Source organism: Octopus sinensis, linkage group LG18, assembly GCF_006345805.1.
Source record: "Octopus sinensis linkage group LG18, ASM634580v1, whole genome shotgun sequence".
Lineage (NCBI taxonomy): Eukaryota > Metazoa > Mollusca > Cephalopoda > Octopoda > Octopodidae > Octopus > Octopus sinensis.
The window spans coordinates 39,525,076-39,546,715 of NC_043014.1; the positions used below are offsets into that span (position 1 = coordinate 39,525,076).

At 38.5% G+C, this 21,640-nt stretch overlaps 1 protein-coding gene across 3 annotated transcripts in view; it reads right to left on the minus strand.

Annotated features, from left to right (window-relative positions):
- The window catches only part of LOC115221363 (monocarboxylate transporter 7), a 135,430-nt gene that overhangs the window by 70,094 nt on the left and 43,696 nt on the right, over positions 1 to 21,640 (minus strand). For all 3 annotated transcript variants that reach the window (XM_029791535.2, XM_036510899.1, XM_029791536.2), the window contains one exon: positions 2,497 to 2,942. In XM_029791535.2, coding sequence (XP_029647395.1) covers positions 2,497 to 2,767 — 271 coding nt within the window. In that variant the 5' untranslated portion in view covers positions 2,768 to 2,942. The remainder of the gene's footprint in view (positions 1 to 2,496; positions 2,943 to 21,640) is intronic.

Genomic DNA, 21,640 nt, shown 5'->3' on the forward strand with positions numbered 1-21,640 from the left:
ATAGCAGTCAAATCCCTGACTCTAAAAACCACCTAAAATGTTCATATCGCACCATGAGATAAGACAGAGAGACAAAATAAACTAGCAATATCCATTATGTATATATATATGAATACATTTATATGTATTCACACATAAATATATATATATACACACACACATGTATACATGTATGCACATACACACACATACATGTGTGTGTGTGTGTGTGTGTGTATGTATGCTTGCATCTTTATACATGTGAGTTTTATTTATGTAGAACACTTTATGAATAGTTAGTTTATTTTTGATATTCTAACAGATATAATATCATATGTATGTATATTGTGGTGTATTTGTTTTTGCATTGCTCTGTGCCTTGGTCCACTGGTTTGTTTACATAACCATCATCGATTAGTGTTTCTTTTAGTCTGAAGATTTCTTTATATAATGTTTTGTTTGACATCACTATCATCATCATCGTCATCAATCTCTGGACATTGCTGTCTTGAGTCTCAGTAATCACAGGGCCAGTTATAAAGTATCCACAAGATCACAACCAGGGCTGGATTAAGACCCATAGAGGCTCTAAGCACTAAAACAATTTTGGTATCACCATGTAATATGTAATTCAAAATATACAAAAATAGTAATAAAATAAGTTTTTATTTCTCAAAATGAAACAAAACTAACAGTAAGATGGAAAATAATGCTTATTTTTGTATACTTCCAGTTTATTTATATTTCGAAAAGTTCTCTTTTCCCTTCTTTTAATTGCAAAGTCTTTGATCAAATCCTCACTTTGACACCATCAACACTATGAAATGATATTTCCTATCATATAAACCATTGTTTTAGCAAGTTTAAAGTGATCTCTTTTGTGCCATAAACCATTTACCATTTCTGTTGTGCCTCCCCCTACTTCCCTTGACATCCTATGTATGTGCTTATTTTGCTTCCTGGTTAATCCAGTGCTGACCACAACAACAACGGTATTACCCTGGAGAGTCTTCGGTGGGTAAGACAATGAAAAAAGGTTAAGAGCCACTGCATTAAGATGACCTGGTAGCCTTTAACAGTCAGAGCTGTGATATCATAGCAGATAGCTTCACAATAGGTAGGTGTGTCTTTGAAAAAACAAATATAGATATGTAGTGCACGAACATGCATTTCCCAGTAAATGGATACTGTCTGGGAGGAGAGCGGTGGCGTGTGTAGCGTTGGATGAAATTAATGTGATTTGATGGTGGGAAATTTTAACCCTAGGAAGTGATAACAGAAGTTAATTGGAGATTAGTGACGCAAAGTGTTACAAGACATAAAAAAGTTTGATGAGGTTTGAATGTGAAATTAAAATTGGTGACAGGAAGTGAACTGTAGTTTTAAGACATGTTTAAAAAAAATGTTTTTTTTTTAAAATTAGAAATAGGCAAAGGACGATATAAACCGAAGTAATTGGAACTGACCTAAAAGAAAAGTTCACTAAGAGCAAAAAAACAACTTTGAATAATAGATTATCAGGTTCTCTTAGGATTGCAACAAAAATTTGTTAAGCCATCATGAAATAAACTGGTTAAAATTTAATTTGGATATGAATATCATCAGAAATATTTTTCACATTATTTAAGGTTAAATGGACTATTCTATCGGTCTCTTTTGCCGAACCGCTAAGTTAGGGAACGTAAACACATCAGCATCGGTTGTCAAGCGATGTTGGGGGCACAAATATTTTATTCATTTTTTTTTACTTATTTCAATCCCAGGACTTATTCTTTGTAAGCCTAGTACTTATTCTATCGATTTCTTTTGCCGAACCGCTAAGTTAGGGAACGTAAACACATCAGCATCGGTTGTCAAGCGATGTTGGGGGCACAAATATTTTATTCATTTTTTTTTACTTATTTCATGGACTGAGGCCATGCTGGAGCACTACCTTGAAGTTCTTAGTTAAATAAATCGACCCCAGTACATTTCTTTTTTCTTTTCTTTTTAAAGTCTGGTACCTACCTATTCTATCAGTCACTTTTGCTGAATTGCTAAGTTACAGGAACATAAACAAACCAACAAGGGTAGTCAACCAATGGTGAACATAAACACAAAAAAACACACACGTATGTGCACACACACACATAAATATATACTTTTTTTATGGGGATGTAAACACACCAGTATCAGTTGTCAGGTAAAACACAGACACACAAACATATATACACACACACACACATATATAGATATATATACATATATACGACAGGCTTCTTTCAGTTTCCGTCTACCAAATCCACTCACAAGGCTTTGGTCGGCTCGAGGCTATAGTAGAAGACACTTGCCCAAGGTGCCATGCAGTGGGACTGAACCCGGAACCATGTGGTTCGTAAGCAAGCTACTTACCACACAGCCACTCCTACGCATGTTGAAGCTATGAGACAATGCATGATAAATTCAAATCAATAAGAAAAATTAAACTTTACATTTGAGAGAGTAATCTGAATGCGAAAGGGATAAAGATCAACTTACCTGCACAGAGGTAGGTACCAGCTAGTACAGATCCTATTAAAGAGGTCTTGCTTCTTGATTCATTGAAATAGGTGACAAATTCATCAAGGAAAACACCAAAAGAGTAAGCAACTCCGTCAACAATAACATTGCTGAGGAGAGAAGCAAATACAATGACCCATCCCCACCCACCATCCGGTGGCGTTGGAATAAATGCATCGACGTAATCATCATGCTGGATTTCAACTGGAGGTTTCGATAAATTTTGATTTTTCTTAGAGTTCTTCCCCATATTTGAACTTTCTTCACAATCTCGTCATGTGAAATACAAATAATGTAGAAACAGCTTTTACTTCGAAGTGATTAACCACGACGCCAGTTGACAAAAAGTCTAGCTTTAAAAAAATTGAACTTTTATGTGCCAGGGAAGTGTGCTATCGAATTCACTTGACCACACAGTCTTTTATCTGAAAAAAAAAAAAAAAAAATGTAAGAAATAAAATACAGACACTAACAAAAAAAAGCAACAACAACAACAACAATAAGAATCTTGGGCATCTTGGGCAAGTGTCTTCTGCTATAGCCCCGGGCCGACCAAAGCCTTGTGAGTGGATTTGGTAGACGGAAACTGAAAGAAGCCTGTCGTATATATGTATATGTGTGTGTCTGTGTGTCTGTGTTTGTCCCCCTAGCATTGCTTGACAACCGATGCTGGTGTGTTTACGTCCCCGTCACTTAGCGGTTCGGCAAAAAGAGACCGATAGAATAAGTACTAAAAGGTGGTGCTCCAGCATGGCCACAGTCAAATGACTGAAACAAGTAAAAGAGTAAAGAGTAAAGAGTAATTGTTTCAAATTTTGGCGCAAGGCCAGCAATTTTTGGGGAGGGAATAAGTTGATTATATCGATCCCAGTGATCCACTGGTACTTATTTTATTGACCCTGAAAGTACGAAAGGTGAGGAAAGGAGTAAGTCAACTACATAGACCCCAATGTTCAACTGTGGGTGGAGGACAACAAGAGAGAGAGAGCAGAAGAGAGATGGTAGAAAGGTAATGTTGACCTCAGCAGAATTTGAACTCAGAATGTAAAGACGGATGAAATACCACTAAGCATTTTGTCCATTGTACTAGTGATTCTGAGTAGTAGTCATAATAATAATAATAGATGATGATGATTTGAAATTTTGTGATTAACCCATTAGCATCTAATCTGGCCAATCTGAATGCTAAAGAGTTGTTATTGTTATTATTATTATTATTATTATTATATTAATATTAATATTAATATTAATAATAATAATAATAACAATAATAATAATAAAAAATAATAATAATAATAATAATAATAATAATATTAGCTGCTCAATGGAATTTTGAGAGACCCAAAGAAAACACCTGAATGGTTAGCAAGTGGCATTACTTACCTACTCCCAAAGAATAACGAAACCAACCTTCCAAAAAACTATCGGCCTATAACCTGTCTATCCACCACGTATAAAATCCTAACATCTATCCTGGCGGAGAAAACATATGCATTCATGGAGAAGAACGATATTTTCCCCATTGAACAAAAAGGGTGCCGCCGAGGCTCTTACGGATGCAAAGATCAACTGCTAATCAATCGTATGATCCTGAGAACTGTCACAACAAGCGCAGAAATCTCAGCACCGCATGGATTGACTATAAAAAGGCCTTCGACAGTATAACCGCATCCATGGATCTTGAGATCGTTGGACATCTTTAAAATTTCCCCTGTGATTTCAAACTTCCTGAAGCACAATATGTCGTTGTGGAATACGAATCTCCAATTATACCACTCTAATGGAGTACTTGCCTCAGAAAATATAAACATCAACTGTGGAATTTTTCAAGGTGACTCACTTTCACCTTTAATATTCTGCATAGCCCTAATACCCCTTACAAGTGAATTAAACAGAACAGGGTATGGGTATAAAATTGCCAATAAAAAAATAAGCCATCTATTTTATATGGATGACTTAAAACTTTATGGTAAAGACAATAATGAACTTGAAGGCCTATTGCGCACCGTGAAAGCATTCAGCGATGACATCGGGATGGAGTTTGGACTTGAGAAGTGTGCCAAGGCCACTTTCCAGAAAGGGAAAGTGAAGACCACAATTCAGTCGTGTTAGATGTTGACACAGTCATAAGAGAGCTTGAGCAAGAACAGACATACAAATATTTAGGGATAAATGAAGGCTCTGGTATTCAGCATGCAAGCATGAAAGAGAAAATCAGGAAGGAATGTTATAGGAGAGTTCGTGCAGTCCTGAAATCTGAACTAAATGCACGTAACAAGGTGTTAGCTATAAATTCCTTAGCAGTTCCAGTTGTTACTTATAGCTACAATGTGTTGAACTGGAATATGAGTGAAGTAAGAATATAGATAGAAAAATACGCAAGCTGCTGAGTTGTAATAGGATGCACCACCCAAAGGCAGACGTAGATCGCCTTTACCTTCCCAGAGTCCAAGGAGGTCGAGGCCTGATCCAATTTGAACTAGCTTACAAAACAACCACAATTGGACTGGCCAAATATCTCGAAATATCGAATGACTGGATGCTAAAGCTCGTGGAAAATCACGAGAGACGAAAGAAGCTTCATTCTATCATCAAGGAAAGCAAAAAATTTGCTATTGATCTCGTGCAGGATACCCAAACTGAACAACCCGAGGGAAGTACGGCAACTATTGTTGCAAAGAAGGTGAAAATGATGGCAATGAAAAAAGCGCACGAGCAATTGGCTGATAGGTGGGAGGAGAAACCTCTGCACGGCAAATATGTGACCCACAGCAAACAAGCTGATGTTGACCAGAAGCAAACCCATCAGTGGCTGCGGAGCTCAGGGCTAAAAGCAGAGAGCGAAGGTTTCATCCTGGCTGCTCAAGACCAAAGCCTATTAACCCGGAACTACCAGGCCAATGTGATGAAAAATGGAGCAGACCCAAAATGCCGATTCTGCAACGACATGATTGAAACAGTGGACCACCTAATCTCTGGATGTAAAGTCTTAGCACCAGTGGAGTATAAATTAAGACATGACAGAGTTGGCCAATATCTCCACTGGCTAATAAGTCAGCATTACAATATCAAAACTGCCGACAAGTGGTATAATCACCACCCTGAGGCTGTAACTGAAGGAGAAAATGTAACCATTCTGTGGGACTTTCCAGTACATACAGACCGAACCATCAAGGCCAATAAACCAGATATTGTTGTGAAAGACCAAAACAATAAAGTTTGCTTATTGATCGACATGAGCATCCCCTGTGATCATAATATCTCAGCGAAAGAGTTTGACAAGCTCAGAAAATATAAAGACCTACTCATTGAAATTGAGAAAATGTGGCATCTCAAGGCGGTTACAATACCAGTGATCGTAGGAGCACTAGGAATGATCAAGAAGGGAACCGAAAATTATATGAGAATGATCCCTGGCTTACCATCCCTGCAAGAAGTGCAACAGATTGTCTTAACTGGTACATCACACGTATTGAGAAGAGCATTGTCGATGTGAGAACTGTTGCTGCTCATGTATTTTAATTTAACTTTAAAAAAAAAATAAAAAATAAAAAATAAAAAAAAATGAACGAACTACTGAGTTTGCTTTAATGGCCTACCAATATACACTATGAGTTTCTTTGCCCTAGGAGTCGGGAAGACACTCGGCAAGAAATGGAAGAAAATTTGAAAGAAGAAAAAAAAAGTAATAATAATAATAATAATAATAATAATAATAATGCCCTGATGCAGTACCAGGCAACGGCTCTCATGGCTTCTGATCTTAACTGACTGGAAGTGTTATCATATACATTGTTTTGTCTTGGTATAAAAGATGGTCTATAGCAAATATTCTGCTTAATGCCACAGATTTGCTTGTCAGTTGTTTGACCGTAACCAGTTGAGCATGTCCCTTAGTTGCTGACGATATGTGCATCTCTGATCACGAGCAGAAGTAGTGGGGGAGCATCATAGCCATGTGTTGAGAGGGATTCTTTTGGGTTTGAATGATTCACCTCTGGAAACATGGGTGTTTTGTTCAACATCCTTAAACAACCCTTAATCACGGACCTTTTGAGTGGGATGGGTTACCCAACCAGGAGAAAATTCTAACTGGGCCCCACCCGCAAGGTCATGTGCTGTTTATCTTGTTATGAGATCACCATGTCATGCATATATGGTTGTGATGCCTGTGCCTGGCGTACCCTTATCGACGGGTAGTCATGATGGGTATACTGGGCTTCGTTATATTTGTACCCCAATGTCACTTTGATGGCATGCACTGCTCTCTCACTCAATAATAATAATAATAATAATCCTTTCTACTATAGGCACAGGGCCAGAAATTTGGGGGAGGGGGATAGTCGATTACATTGAACCCAGTGCGCAACTGGTACTTATTTTATTGACTCCAAAAGGCAAAAATTACCCCAGCACCATTTGAACTCAGAATGGGAAGTGGGATGAAATACTACTAAACTTTTTGCCCGGCATGCTAACGATTCTGCCAGCTCACCACGTTGTTTAATAATAATAATAATAATAATAATAATAACAGCAACAATAATAATAATAATATCAAAAATATAGAATATCTCAATGTTAGATATTTCTCAATAATATTTACTTGCTAAGGCGGCGAGCTGACAGAAACGTTAGCACACCGGGTGAAGTGCTTAGCAGTATTTCATCTGCCACTACGTTCTGAGTTCAAATTCCGCCGAGGTCGACTTTGCCTTTCATCCTTTCGGGGTCGATTAAATAAGTATCAGTTATGCACTGGGGTCGATATAATCGACTTAACCCATTTGTCTGTCCTTGTTTGTCCTCTCTGTGTGTAGCCCCTTGTGGGCAGTAAAGAAATAAGAAACATTAGCACACTGGGTGAAATGCTTAGCGGTATTTCATCTGTCTTTACGTTCTGAGTTTAAATTCTGCCAAGGTCAACTTTGCCTTTCATCCTTTCAAGGTCGATCTAATCGACTGCCCCCTACCCCAAAATTTTGAGTCTTGTGCCTAGAGTAGAAAAGAATAATATTTACTTGCTGATCTTTCTGCCTGTCTTCTGATAATGACTTAAAGAAACATTAGCATATTTAATCAATTACAACCGAAATAACCACAACTGTTTCTAACTTGCACAGTAATAAATAAGTAATTAATAACCTCGTAATTTTAATGTCGTTGACGATGACAGAGTAAATTATTCTATTTTCTGAAAAATGTACAGAAGTCAAACGCACAACAGAAATACCAAATTTATCAAGTTACCACACTCTATTAATTAAGGTATATCAGGAAATAATTAAAGAAAATTAAAAGAAACGTGCACTAAATTTAGTTGTGTAATAAATATAATTTAGATCGGTCAGACTATAAATGGTTTGTTTGGAAGTCTTGAGTCTATTAGATGGCAAGTAACGAGTAAGGACCGAAAGTCATAGTTTGCTACCAATGTTGTGTTGTGCGCATGGCCAATGTATTTAACTTTCAAATGGGTCTCTCTTTTACACTTTTGCTTGTTTCAGTCATTTGACTGTGGCCATGCTGGAGCACCGCTTTAGTCGACCAAATCGACCCCAGGACTTATTCTTTGTAAACCTAGTACTTATTCTATCGGTCTCTTTTGCCGAACTGCTAAGTTATGTGGATGTAAACACACCAGCATCGGTTGTCAAGCGCTGTTGGAGGGACAAACACAGACATACAAACATGTGCACACATACATACATATATATACATATATACAAAGGGCTTCTTTCAGCTTCCGTTTACCAAATCCACTCACAAGGCTTTGGTCGGCCTGAGGCTATAGAAGAAGACACTTGCCCAAGGTGCCATGCAGTGGGACTGAACCCAGAACCATGTGGTTCATTAGCAAGCTACTTACCACACAGCCACTCCTGTGCCTAGGAGTCCATTTAGCTAAAGGTCAGTCCATTTAGCTAAAGAAAGTTACCATAATCTCTTTCTTTTATCTTTTGCTTGCTTTAGTCATTGGACTGCGGCCATGTTGAAGCACTACCTTGAAGGTTTTTAGTCAAATGAATTGACTACAGTTTTCACATTTATTTTTGAAGCCTGTATTATTCTATCAAACTCTAATGTCAAACTGCTGAGTTACAGGGATATAAATAAACCAACACTGGCTGTCAAGATGATGAAGAACAAACACGAATATGCACAGATACACATAGATACATACTTATACATACATGTTTGTGTTGTGTGTGTGTGTGTGTGTGTGTGTGTGTGCTTCTTTCAGTTTCTGTTCACCAAATCCACTCACAAGGCTTTGATTAGTCTGGGTCTATAGTAGAAGACACTTGCCCAAGGTGCCACTCAGTGGGACTGAACCCAGAACCATGTGGTTGGGAATTAAGCTTCTTACCACAAAGCCACACCCGCGTATATGTATATGAACGATTTTCTACTGCAAACAGCAACAATTTAAAGTAGATACAAAATGTCAAAACTGAATCCAACTTCTGTAGTTGAATTCCAGGAAGGAAATCCACTTTAGTGAATTGATTTCGTTCCAGATACATTTTATAAAGACAAAGCCTTCAACAGATGCCTTTATGATAAAATGGGTTATAGAACTTACCATATAGGAAGCAAGCAGGCTTATGTGTGCACACACACACACACACATGCATACATACACACACACACAATCACACACTGATGAACAAAGATATAATGTGATGGTATCTTTAAATGCCCTATGATTAAGTTGTACACATAGCCATTATCAAGATTAATCCAAAAGTAATAGCGTTTAATATAGCAGATTTGCCAACGACACTGGGGTTTTCCTTTTTTCTTGCAGTCAAAAATGTCAGAGGAAGAACAGCTTTCCATCATCATTTTCAAGGGTGCCGAGACATGTGGAAGGAAATGGTGAAGTTATTCTCAGACTTTTGAGACCTTGTTTAAATGCTTGCAGAAAAGTGAACTCTGCTCAAGTCCCCCAGGGCAGGTGGTGGTGGTTGTGGTGGTGATATTAGACCAAGCAACAAATTATATATTCCACCCAAGAATAGGAACTGTCTCTTTTCTGACACGCTTCTGTCAATCAATTTCCGCTGACAAGTCTTTGGTCAACCGGAAGCTTTAGTAAAAAGACACTTGTTCAAAATACCGCACAGTGGGATAGTCTATGCTTAAAGTTATTATATCTACAAATCATAATCTTTACTCTTTTACTTGTTTCAGTCATTTGACTGCGGCTATGCTGGAGCATCGCCTTTAATCGAGTAACTCGACCCTGGGACTTATTCTTTGTAAGCCCAGTACTTATTCTATCGGTCTCTTTTGCCAAACCGCTAAGTGACGGGGACATAAACACACCAGCATCGGTTGTCAAGCAATACTAGGGGGACAAACACAGACACACAAACACACACGCACATATATATATATATATATAATATATATCTATATATATATATATACATGTATACGACAGGCTTCTTTCAGTTTCCGTCTACCAAATCCACTCACAAGGCTTTGGTCGGCTCGAGGTTATAGTAGAAGACACTTGCCCAAGCTGCCACGCAGTGAGGCTGAACCCGGAACCATGTGGTTGGTAAGCAAGCTACTTACCACACAGCCACTCCTGCGCGATGTTAATTAAAAAAAAAAGTGCTGATCAAATTTATACATGAACTGGATGTTTTTTAAAAACCAAAAACAAAAGATTTATCCTCACATAAGCATGAATCTTCTGTTAAAACAAACTATACTGTGACAGATACCATGAGGGTAACTCTCATATTGGCTTTTGATGCAAAAATGCACTTGGCGTAGGAGTGGCTGTGTGGTAAGTAGCTAGGTGTAGGAGTGGCTGTGTGGTAAGTAGCTAGGTGTAGGAGTGGCTGTGTGGTAAGTAGCCATGTGTAGGAGGGGCTGTTGGTAATAGCTAGGTGTAGAGTGGCTGTGTGGTAAGTAGCTAGGTGTAGGAGTGGCTGTGTGGTAAGTAGCTAGGTGTAGGAGTGGCTGTGTGGTAAGTAGCTAGGTGTAGGAGTGGCTGTGTGGTAAGTAGCTAGGTGTAGGAGTGGCTGTGTGGTAAGTAGCTAGGTGTAGGAGTGGCTGTGTGGTAAGTAGCTAGGTGTAGGAGTGGCTGTGTGGTAAGTACTAGGTGCAGGATTGCTGTGTGGTAATAGCTAGGTGTAGAGTGGCTTTGTGGTAAGTGCTACGTGCAGAGTGGCGTGTAAGTAGCTAGTGCAGGAGTGGCGTGTGGTAAGTAGCTAGTGTAGGAGTGGCTGTGTGGTGTACTAGTGCAGGAGTGGCTGTGTGGTAAGTAGCTAGGTGTAGGAGTGGCGTGGGGTAAGTAGCTAGGTGTAGGAGTGGCTTGTGGTGTAGCTAGGTGTAGATGGCTGTGTGGTAAGTAGCTTGCTTACGCAACACATGGGTCCGGATTCAGTCCCATTGCATGGCACCTTGGGCAAGTGTCTTCTGCTATAGCCTCGGGTCGACCAAAGCCTTGTGAGTGGATTTGGTAGACGGAAACTGAAAGAAGCCCATCGTATATATGTATATATATGTGTGTGGAGGTGCAATGGCCCAGTGGTTAGCGCAGCAGACTCACGGTTGTAGGATTGCGGTTTCGATTCCCAGACCGGGCGTTGAGTGTTTATTGAGCAAAAACACCTAATGCTCCACGAGGCTCCAACAGGGGGTTGGTAGTGATCCCTGCTGCACTCTTCCTCCACAACCTTCTCTCGCTCTTTTTCCTATTGGCCTGCTCACTTAGCCAGCGAGGTGGTGTCATTTGAAGGCTAAAACAATGCAAAGCGCATTGTGACCAGCGATGTGTAGAAACATCTGATAGCCTGGTCGGTCACGGTGATATATATGTATGTGTGTGTGTGTATATGTTTGTTTGTCTGTGTTTGTCCCCCAGCATTGATTGACAACCGATGGTGGTGTGTTTATGTCCCCGTAACTTAGCAGTTCGGCAAAAGAAAACCAATAGAATAAGTACTAGGATTACAAAGAATAAGTCCTGGGGTCAATTTGGTCGACTAAAGGCAGTGCTCCAGCATGGCCACAGTCAAATGACTGAAACAAGTAAAAGAATATTGTTCATATAAATACACTCTCGTTTATATGCTATTGATGTCTCTCTCTCTCTCAGTCTAACTGTAACCTTTCATCATCTAAGATCACCTCCAACACTCACTCCCCTCTCAAAGGATCTTCATCTTGCAAGTTACTCGGTGACCCTGCCAGTGCTGGTGCCATGTAAAAAGCATCCAGTCCACACTGTAAAGTGGATGACATTTGGAAGGTCAAAATCCATGCCAAAACTGACCTTGAGTGCATTTTGCACCAAAAGCCAATATGAGGATTTCTTATTTTTTTACTGCCCACAAGGGGCTACACACAAAGAGGACAAACAAGGACAGACAAACAGATTAAGTCGATTATATCGACCTCAGTGCGTAACTGGTACTTATTTAATCGACCTCGAAAGGATGAAAGGCAAAGTCAACCTCGGCGGAATTTGAACTCAGAACGTAGCGGCAGACGAAATACTGCTAAGCATTTCGCCCAGCGTGCTAACATTTCTGCTAGTTCGCCGCCTTAACCCTTTTGTTACCGTATTTATTTTCAGATGCTCTGTGTTTCAATCAATTAATTTTAAATATAACAAAGAATTTAGTAAAAGAACTTAGTTATCATTAAGCTAGTGTTGGGAACATAAATTGTGACTAAGGTTTGGAGGAAGATTTTAATTCAAAACTTATGAAAACAAGACATTTGTACTACAGAGCCAGAGGCGGTTTTGGCCGGGTTGGTATCAAAAGAGTTAATGAGAATTTCTCTCATGGTACCTACTGCAGTATAGTTTGTTCTAACACAACATCCACATTTAAGTGGGGATAAATATTACCTTTTGGTATTAATGCTGTCTCTGTTGCAAATATTTATAAAAGGAAAAAAGTTATTACACGTTTCTGAGAGGAAATTAATATTTTATTTCTGAACAAATTTCAAATAATAAAAATATTGATATAGAGAACAAATTCAAAAGCCATTTTATGATTGGTTGTTTGGTAAAGATTGCTTCTCCATTATGCCATAACCATTGATTTACAGATTCTTCTCTCAGCCTACACTACTACTACTACTACTACTACTACTGCTGCTGCTACTACTGTTGTGGCTGTTGTTACTACTACTACTACTGCTGCTGCTGCTACTACTGTTGTGGCTGCTGTCACTATTACTACTACTACTACTACTGCTGCTGCTGCTACTACTACTACTACTACTACTGTTGCTGCTGCTGCTACTACTACTACTACTACTACTACTACTACTACGACTACTACTACTACGACTACTACTACTACTACTGTTGCTGCCGCTACTACTACTACTACTACTACTACTACTGCGACTACTACTACTGTTGCTGCTGCTGCTGCTACTACTACTACTGCTACTACTGCTGCTGCTGCTGCTACCGCTGTTGCTGCTACTGCTACTGTTGCTGCTGCCACTGCTACTACTACTACTACAACAACAACAATACCATCTGCTTTATTTCAGCTAACCATCTGCATATTCACTTCACTCAGCACACCTTCATTCTCTTCCTCTCACCATCCTCCCAGATTCCACACTAATTGTTGAGGCCATCATTTGTTCCTAGATCTACAATCCTCTAAAATTCCACACACACACACACACACACATATACACACACATACACACACCCCTTACTCCCTCCTGCTCCATTTTTCTTGCAGACTTCAACCAACAAAATCTGCACTCAACACCAACCATATCAGTGTCACCCATCTCAAAGGCCCCACAAACGTTTTGAGCAAACACCTACCCTCAACCAATGGAAAATAGCCAAAAAAAAGTCAAATAATGATATCTTCATTATATTCAGTATAGAGGTGCCATCTTTTACCGTCTATATTTCATTTGTTTCAGTCATTAGATTGTAGCCATGGTAGAGCACCAACTTGAAAGAGTTAATTAAGCAAGTCACTCCCGGTGACTTATTTTTAAAGCCTGGTACTTACTCTATCAGTTTCTTTTGCTAAACCTGTAAGTTACTAGGATGTAAACAAACCAACACCTAGTGTCAAGCACGTTGGGGTACAAACACAGACACAAACACACTCACACACACATATATATATATATATATTATATATATAATAATATATATAGATATGTATATATATAATATACCATATATATATATAGATATGTGTATATATTATATATATATATTATATATATATATATATATATATATATATATATATATATATATATATATATATGTATGTATATATAATCTATAAATAATACATGTATGTATGTGTGTATATATGCATGTATGTATATAGGGGGAGAATTCACAAAAAACAAAAGATGAAGACAGGTGGTGTAGACGACAAAACTGATATATAAGTTCAACACTGGGGAAATGAAGAAGTCTTTAATGTTTCGAGCCTATGCTCTTCCACAAAAAGAACGCAAAAAGAAACAGGAGAGAAAATAAAGAATGTGTAGTGGCTAGCATGCGTACATACATATATATATATACTAGCAGTATCGCCCGGCGTTGCTCGGGTTTGTAAGGAAATAACTATAAAGCATTTTTAGCGAGTTATAGCCAAAAAATGGAAAAAAAATTATGGTAAATTTTTTTTTAGTTAAAAAGGTCGAGTTGCGTCCCCTAGACAGTCTGTGGTTTGTGTTTCTGATTCTCGACCCCATGTCGAATTTATCGATTTTTTCAGAACTGGGGAACTTTTCAAAATTTTCGCTGTGCGTTAGTTTTGAATTATGACATTGGGCTATGTGTGTGTCAAGTTTCATCAGAATCGATTGAAAGCCGTGGTCAGGGGAGGGTACAACCTCCTAACAGACACACAGAAACACACACAGACAAACTGCCGTTTATATATAGATATATATATATATATATATATATACACACACTCTACACTCACACACATATGGCAAATGAAAGCTAGAAGATGGAATATACGAGAATTTATTACTAATCACAACGTTTCGACACATCTAGCATTGATCCCTCGTGAGTGGTTTACCAGTAAGCTACCAGGTGTAAACCATTTATTTTATTATCCATTATATATATTATATTATATATATATATATATTATAATATAATATATATATATATAATATGGAGTAAACACATAATGTGAAACAAGGTGGAAAAAAGAGTACTCAAATACCAGTGGTAGAGTACAGGTTTTGTTGAATTTTCTGCTGCTTAAAATAAAGTATATAATATATATATATATATACACACATATACATATATACAACAGACAACTTTCAGTTTCCATCTACGAAATCCACTGACAGGGCTTTGGTCAGCCTGGAGCTGTAATAGAAGACACTCATCCAGGATACCATGCAGTAGTGGAACTGAACCCAGAACCATGTGGTTGGGAAGCAAATTTCTTACCACACAGCCATACCTGTACCTCTATACATACATTTTTGCTTTTATATTTTCTTTTACTTTTAGTAAATAGAAGCAATTATTTTATTATCTCCCAGCTTTTAGTATCTTTCATCTCCAAATATTTACTCTTCACTGCTTGACCTACTTTTGATAAATTGCTATTAAAGCAAAGTTATGATAAATAGCGAGAGAGGTGTATCTGAATTTACAAACAAGAAAAAAAAAGTAATCAATAGAGAAGTAGAGTAATTATTTACTAAAGTGCTAGGATTACTCTCTGTTGTTATTCAGAGTTTTGGTAATCTTCAGTGAATCAAGAAAAAGAAGGGGGGGGGGAAACAAGGAAACTAGATAAAAAACCAAACAATCAAATCAAAATATATTTAGATAAAACAAAGCGAAAAAAAGACTTTTGATTCCTAAGAAGTATAGGCATAGGAGTAGCTGTGTGGTAAGTAGCTAGCTAACGAACCACATGGTTCCAGGTTCAGTCCCACTGCGTGGCACCTTGGGCAAGTGTCTTCTACTATAGCCTCGGGCCGACCAAAGCCTTGTGAGTGGATTTGTTATACAGAAACTGAAAGAAGCCCGTCGTATATATGTGTGTATATATATATATATGTGTGTGTGTGTGTGTGTGTGTATGTTTGTGTCCCTCCCCCCAACATCGCTTGGCAACCAATGCTGGTGTATTTACGTCCCCGTAACTTAGCAGTTCAGCAAAAGAGACCGATAGAATAAGTACTAGGTTTACAAAGAATAAGTCGTGGGGTCGATTTGCTTGACTAAAAGCAGTGCTCCAGCATGGCCACAGTCATATGACTGAAACAAGTAAAGAGAGTATATTTTGTCTAGTTTACAATAAATAAATTACTTTAGTATTCTAAGAAGAAAAAGCTTATATCAGGTGTACTGCTGTTGTTTGTTCTTTCTTAAGCCATACCTGGCTCATAAGGGCCAGTTTCCAGGTGTCATTGGCATATAGTTTCCACACCTGGATGGGATGCCGGTCTGTTGCAGGTGAGCTGCTAGATGCAGTAGGAAGGAGTGAGAGAAAGTTACGGCGAAAGAGTCAGCAGAAGTTTGCCATTACCTTCTGCCGGAGCCACGTGGAGCCTAGGTGTTTCTTATTTCTTTATTGCCCACAAGGGGCTAAACATAGAGGGGACAAAGAAGAACAGACAAAGGGATTAAGTCAATTACAACGACCCCAGTGCATAACTGGTACTTAATTTATTGACCCCGAAAGGATGAAAGGCAAAGTCGACTTCGGTGGAATTTGAACTCAGAACATAAAGACAGATGAAATGCTGCTAAGCATTTTGCCCAGCATGCTAACATTTCTGCCAGCTCACCGCCTTCGTGGAGCTTAGGTGTTTTGCTCATAAACACACACATCACCTGGCCTGAGATTCGAACCTGTGATCCCTCGACCGCGAGTCCACTGCTCTAACCACTAGGCCATGTGCCTCTACATCAGGTGTAGGTATGTGGTAAGAAATTTGCTTCCCAACCACATGGTTCCAAGTTCAGTCCCACTGCCCAAGACACTATAATAGAAGACACTTAATAGAAGATCCTATAGTACAAGGCACTATAGTAGGAGACATTTCCCCAAAGTGCCACTGCATGACACCATGGGCAAATGTCATCTACAATAGCCCTCGACTGACCAAAGAAGTCCATTATATATAAGTGCATGTGTGTGTGTGTGTGTGTGTGTGTGTGTGGTGCACGCGCGCATGTGTAAGTGTTTGTCCCCCATCAGACAAGCTGACAAGGTAATAGGGTTGATATAATTAATTAAAAACCTTTGAAAACAGCATTCCAACTTGGTCACAGTTCAATGCCTAAACTCAATCAAAGAATAAAAGATTTCATTATATTTCACAGTACGCTGTACCTTCTTGGGTACTAATGCACTTTCAGTCAACTCCCAGGGCTAAAAATAGGTCCCTCACTCATGTTGTTGAGTAACCTTAGTTATGTGTGTTTAGGCAGCCTTATAAACCAGAGGAAGCCAGTTGAACATTTGGGTGCAGCCTAGACATCAAATTGCTAAAGTGTAGCTATTAGCTATTTTATTTTTTATTTGCTTCAATCATTTGATTGTGGTCATGCTGGAGCACTACTTTCATAGGTTTAGTGTGGGACTCATTGTTTTGTTTTCTTTTGTTGAGCTGCTAAGTTACAGGGTTATAAACAAACCAACATTGGTTGTCAAGTGGTGGGGGGACAAACATAAGCATAAAAACACACACACATACACATGAAGATATCATCATCATCATCATCATCTCATCATCATCATCATCGTTTAACGTCCGTTTTCCATGCTAGCATGGGTTGGACAGTTTGACTGGGGTCTGGGAAGCCAGGAGGCTGCACCAGGATCCAGTCTGATCTGGCAGTGTTTCTACAGCTGTACCTATTATAATATTTTCACACATTTTTGTTCTAGCATCATTTATCTGTTTTCTTTCTAAATCTAGATAAAGAGATACGGTTTAAATATTTCTTAATCCTTATATATTCATTAATCCTAGAAGTAGTTGGTAGGTGCATCAAGTAGCTTTATTTGACTCACGTTGCTTAAACATTTAAGATTATGCTTTAGATTTGTTCTTAAAGGTGGTAGAAACAAAACCATTAGCTAGCTGTTCATGTGCTTTTTAGTGAGGCTACTTGACAAGATCATCTTCACCCTTTAGCATTCAAATTACTCTGTCAAATATAATGTTTATTTATCGACATTGTAGCTTTGAGATTTTTATGACATGATTGCTTTTAGAATGACATTGAAGGGTGAGTGTGAGAGGCCAGAAGTGGAAAGTTTGAACATAAGACAGGTAGACTATTTGGGTTGGATACGGGTGGTTTAAATGCTAAAGAGTTAATCATGTATTATCTTTCAGCTTCGAGACCAGGCTGTATGCCTCCCGTAGGTAATGTTCCATCTCCAGTTCAAGGCCCCAGAAGGCGAGCCTAAACTGTTCCTTCGGGAAGGAGTCCAACACCCTGAACATATCGACTTCCAATCAGACCTCCGTAGTCACCTGCAGAGGCCAATCCAGGTCTCCAGTCCAGGGCACAGGCTCCTCTCTCCGGCCCTCTAGCTTCCTTAAGAAGCTCTGTATTGCCCCTCGGTGGCACACTTCTCATCAACAAAGTTTCAGGGCATGCTGGCAGTGTACCATCAACCGCTGGCAATGTCCCGTTCTTTTTCTTTTTCTTTTTCTCCCTTTTGCAATGGGAGGGATGGTATCCCCCACTTCATCTGGAGGATCCTCCTCCCCTCCCACAGCTTTAGGGTCGTTCAGTGGGCAACCATTATTGCCCACCTTCTTTCTTTTCTTTCCTTTTTTCGAGGAGGTCTCCACCTCCTCGACTGCTTCCATCTCTCCCTCCAATGGGGGAGTGGGGTGCCGCTACTTTTATTAACTGCTCCAGGACCTCACCTTGGTCCTGGGGACAGTTCTTTTTAATGTGGCCTGGTTCCAAGCAAAGCTGACACTTGGGGGTGGGAGGCGTCCTTCAAGCATCACTGGATACCTAGAACCGGCCATCCTAAAAAAATCTGGAAATACCAAATTTTTGGCTGATTGGGTTCACAGGGTCAAAACAGCTTTTGACCCCTCCCAATCAGCTGCAGGTAAGATTTTCACATTGAAGAGCTTGGCTTCACTGCCACCCAGAGTATCCTCTATCCACTCAGGTTCTATTCCAGGTGGCAAACCACAGACCCAAGCCCTCGTCAACTTCCTCCCACAATAAGTGGGAAGGAACAAAATTTTTCTGTCCTCCAAGGGCTTGCTCACAAATTTGTGAGCCTCCTCGGGGGTGTCAAATAGCAACCATACCGTTGCGTACTGACCCCCCCCCCCCGAGATGTATTTAATATTTGGCAGATACCCCACCAACTCATTTTCACTCATGGTTTTTTCAAATATGGTGATGGTGTCGAGCAACTTGGAGTACATCCTCAACACCATCATCTTCTCTTCGAACTCCTTCAACCATTGTTTGGGTGGTACTATTTCCCATCCCACAATATTGTCCATGTTCTTTGCCAAGTTTTTTTTATTTTAAATTAAAAGTAAAAAAAACAGTTCACAATAAAATTCAAACAATGAAGAGAGAAATCAAAAAAGGGAATCTCAACAAAAAGGAAGGAAGAAAAAAAGTAAACAGTTCAATAACGAAAGTCACAAATAAAGGATAGAAGAAAAGAGAACAACAGTTAAAAAAAAACACAGCAAAAAATCTTCTAACCACTCGGTACTCCAGGCCTTATTCAAATTTGAACCTGGAACTCCACAACTTGGAACACAGTTTTTCACAATAATTGGCCAAAGTTGTATCTTCGTTGAATTCTAAAAACACTATTCACTAAAGTGGACAAATTTTGCAAGCAAATTACGCCCCAACTATTCTCAAAATTAAGTGAGAAAAACACTATTTACCAAAAGTAAACGACAAGTTTTGGAAGTGGGGGTATGTCCCCGACAATAATTCTCACAATTAAGTAAGAAAAACTATACACTCCACTGCAGGCAGACCAGAGTTTAGGATCCAGTGAGGACTTTTTGCTTGTACAAAAATAATTACCACAAACAACAAACCCCCACTGGACCCAAAAAACAAGTCTTACCTTACAGTAGAGTCTCCTTCACAATCAATTTTTGTCCACTGCAAGCCAGCGTGACGACTTCAATCAGTGATACGAGCAAACAATACTGACAACACGCATGCAAACTTCTTGCTACACAGCCACACTTGCACATATGGGAACTTTATTTGATTATCTTTTTCAACTATAACAAAATAAATTGGGTAAAAACCCAAACAAACCGTTTTAGTTTTCTATTATATGAAGGACTTGAAAATCATTCATTTTATACTTGTTTTTCTATGCTGTCATTGGTTGGATGGGTATTAATTTGAGGCAGTATTTTTCTCACTGTCAATCCTTTTCTGTTACACAAAAGAATTTTTAGTCTAAATAATTTAAGAGTACAAAGCCATTAGACACATATGTTTGTTTACAAGGGACAATAATGTGTTAACACTTTTTTGTCACTGTGCTGATCTCATGAGAGAACTGGACATGACAACTTTCATGCACACACACATGCATGCAGACATACACACACATACATATATGCACATATATATATACACACACATATATAAACATATATATACACACACACACACACACATATAAACATATATATATATATACACACAAACAAACATATATATATATATACACATACACACACATATACAGGTACACTCACATAAATACATATACACACATTAATATACACAGTGTGTGGGTGTGTGTTTATTAAATTAAAAGTTGACAGTTAACAGAACAACCCATCTCAGGGCAAAACTCAAAGTAGACTATCAATCTGATATAATAAACATATCAATTTACTCTACACAATGTATTGAGTTCTATATCAGACAAAGTTTGAACTATGTAAAATATATTTTCAGTATCTTTCTTTCACTTGATTTAGTTATTAGACTGCGACCAAGCTGGGGCACTGCCTTGAAGAATTTTTTATCAACTAAATTAACCCCAGTACTTATATTTTAAAAGCCTGGTACAAATTCTATCGGTCTCATTTGTCAAACTGTTAAGTCATGGGGATGTAAACACACCAACACTGGTTGTCAAGCGATGGTGGGTAACAAACACATACACAAACACATGCACGCACGCACACACACCACACACACACACACCTAAATGCTTTTTTCAATAGAAGATTTTTATAGTACCTCCAACCTCTTTTTCCCTTCTCTCTACAACTAATAGTGTTAGATCATAAATAATAACAAAAGCACAGAAAACAGTTTTGAAATTTCAGCTACCCATAACAATATATGCCAAACTTGAGATAATATAAACAGCTGTCCCAGACAAACTTAAAATTCACACAAACAGATTATTCTTTATTCATGCTTACAAAGAAAGAAAGGAAAACCCAACACCTATAGATATGTATAAAGGTTTGTGTTTTTGTGTCTCGGTAGTAGTAAAAGTGTCAGTGATATAATAATAAAGAATAATAATATTAAAATTAAAGAATGTATAATAAAATTGCATAACCTATTTTGAGAAAAATTATAGGTTTTTATGACTGGTTTTAAAAATAGGTATTTATATTGTTTATTAATCTTATAAGGCAATTGGTGAAAAATAGCATTGTTGGCTATAGTTTTCCATTGGGATGCACGCACTGGTTCATTGCATTTCTGCTGGGAAAAGTGACAGGGGAATATCTGTAACTTGGTGCAGAACAAATATTTCAAGAACTTAATTCATCAGAAAACCAAAATTTGATTTGTTTAAAGATATGAGATTTTTGTTTAAAGATTTAAAAAATTTTCTCTCTAGTTTCAGCTCAGAGCTGTGGCCATGCTGTTGCACCGCCGTTTTGCTACACTGTTATTACTAAGAGCCTCCTCTAAAATGTGGAACTTGGTGAAGAATGGAGTTTGATATAGCTACCCTCATTTGCACCCTTTGCCGTGAGGTAGGTTCATCTGGGACTCACGACAGGAAGAGGTCCAGCTTTGATTTAAAAACCCCTGCATCTACTCTGTGCAAGTTCCTCAGACTCTTTGGGAGAATATTAAAAAACTGTG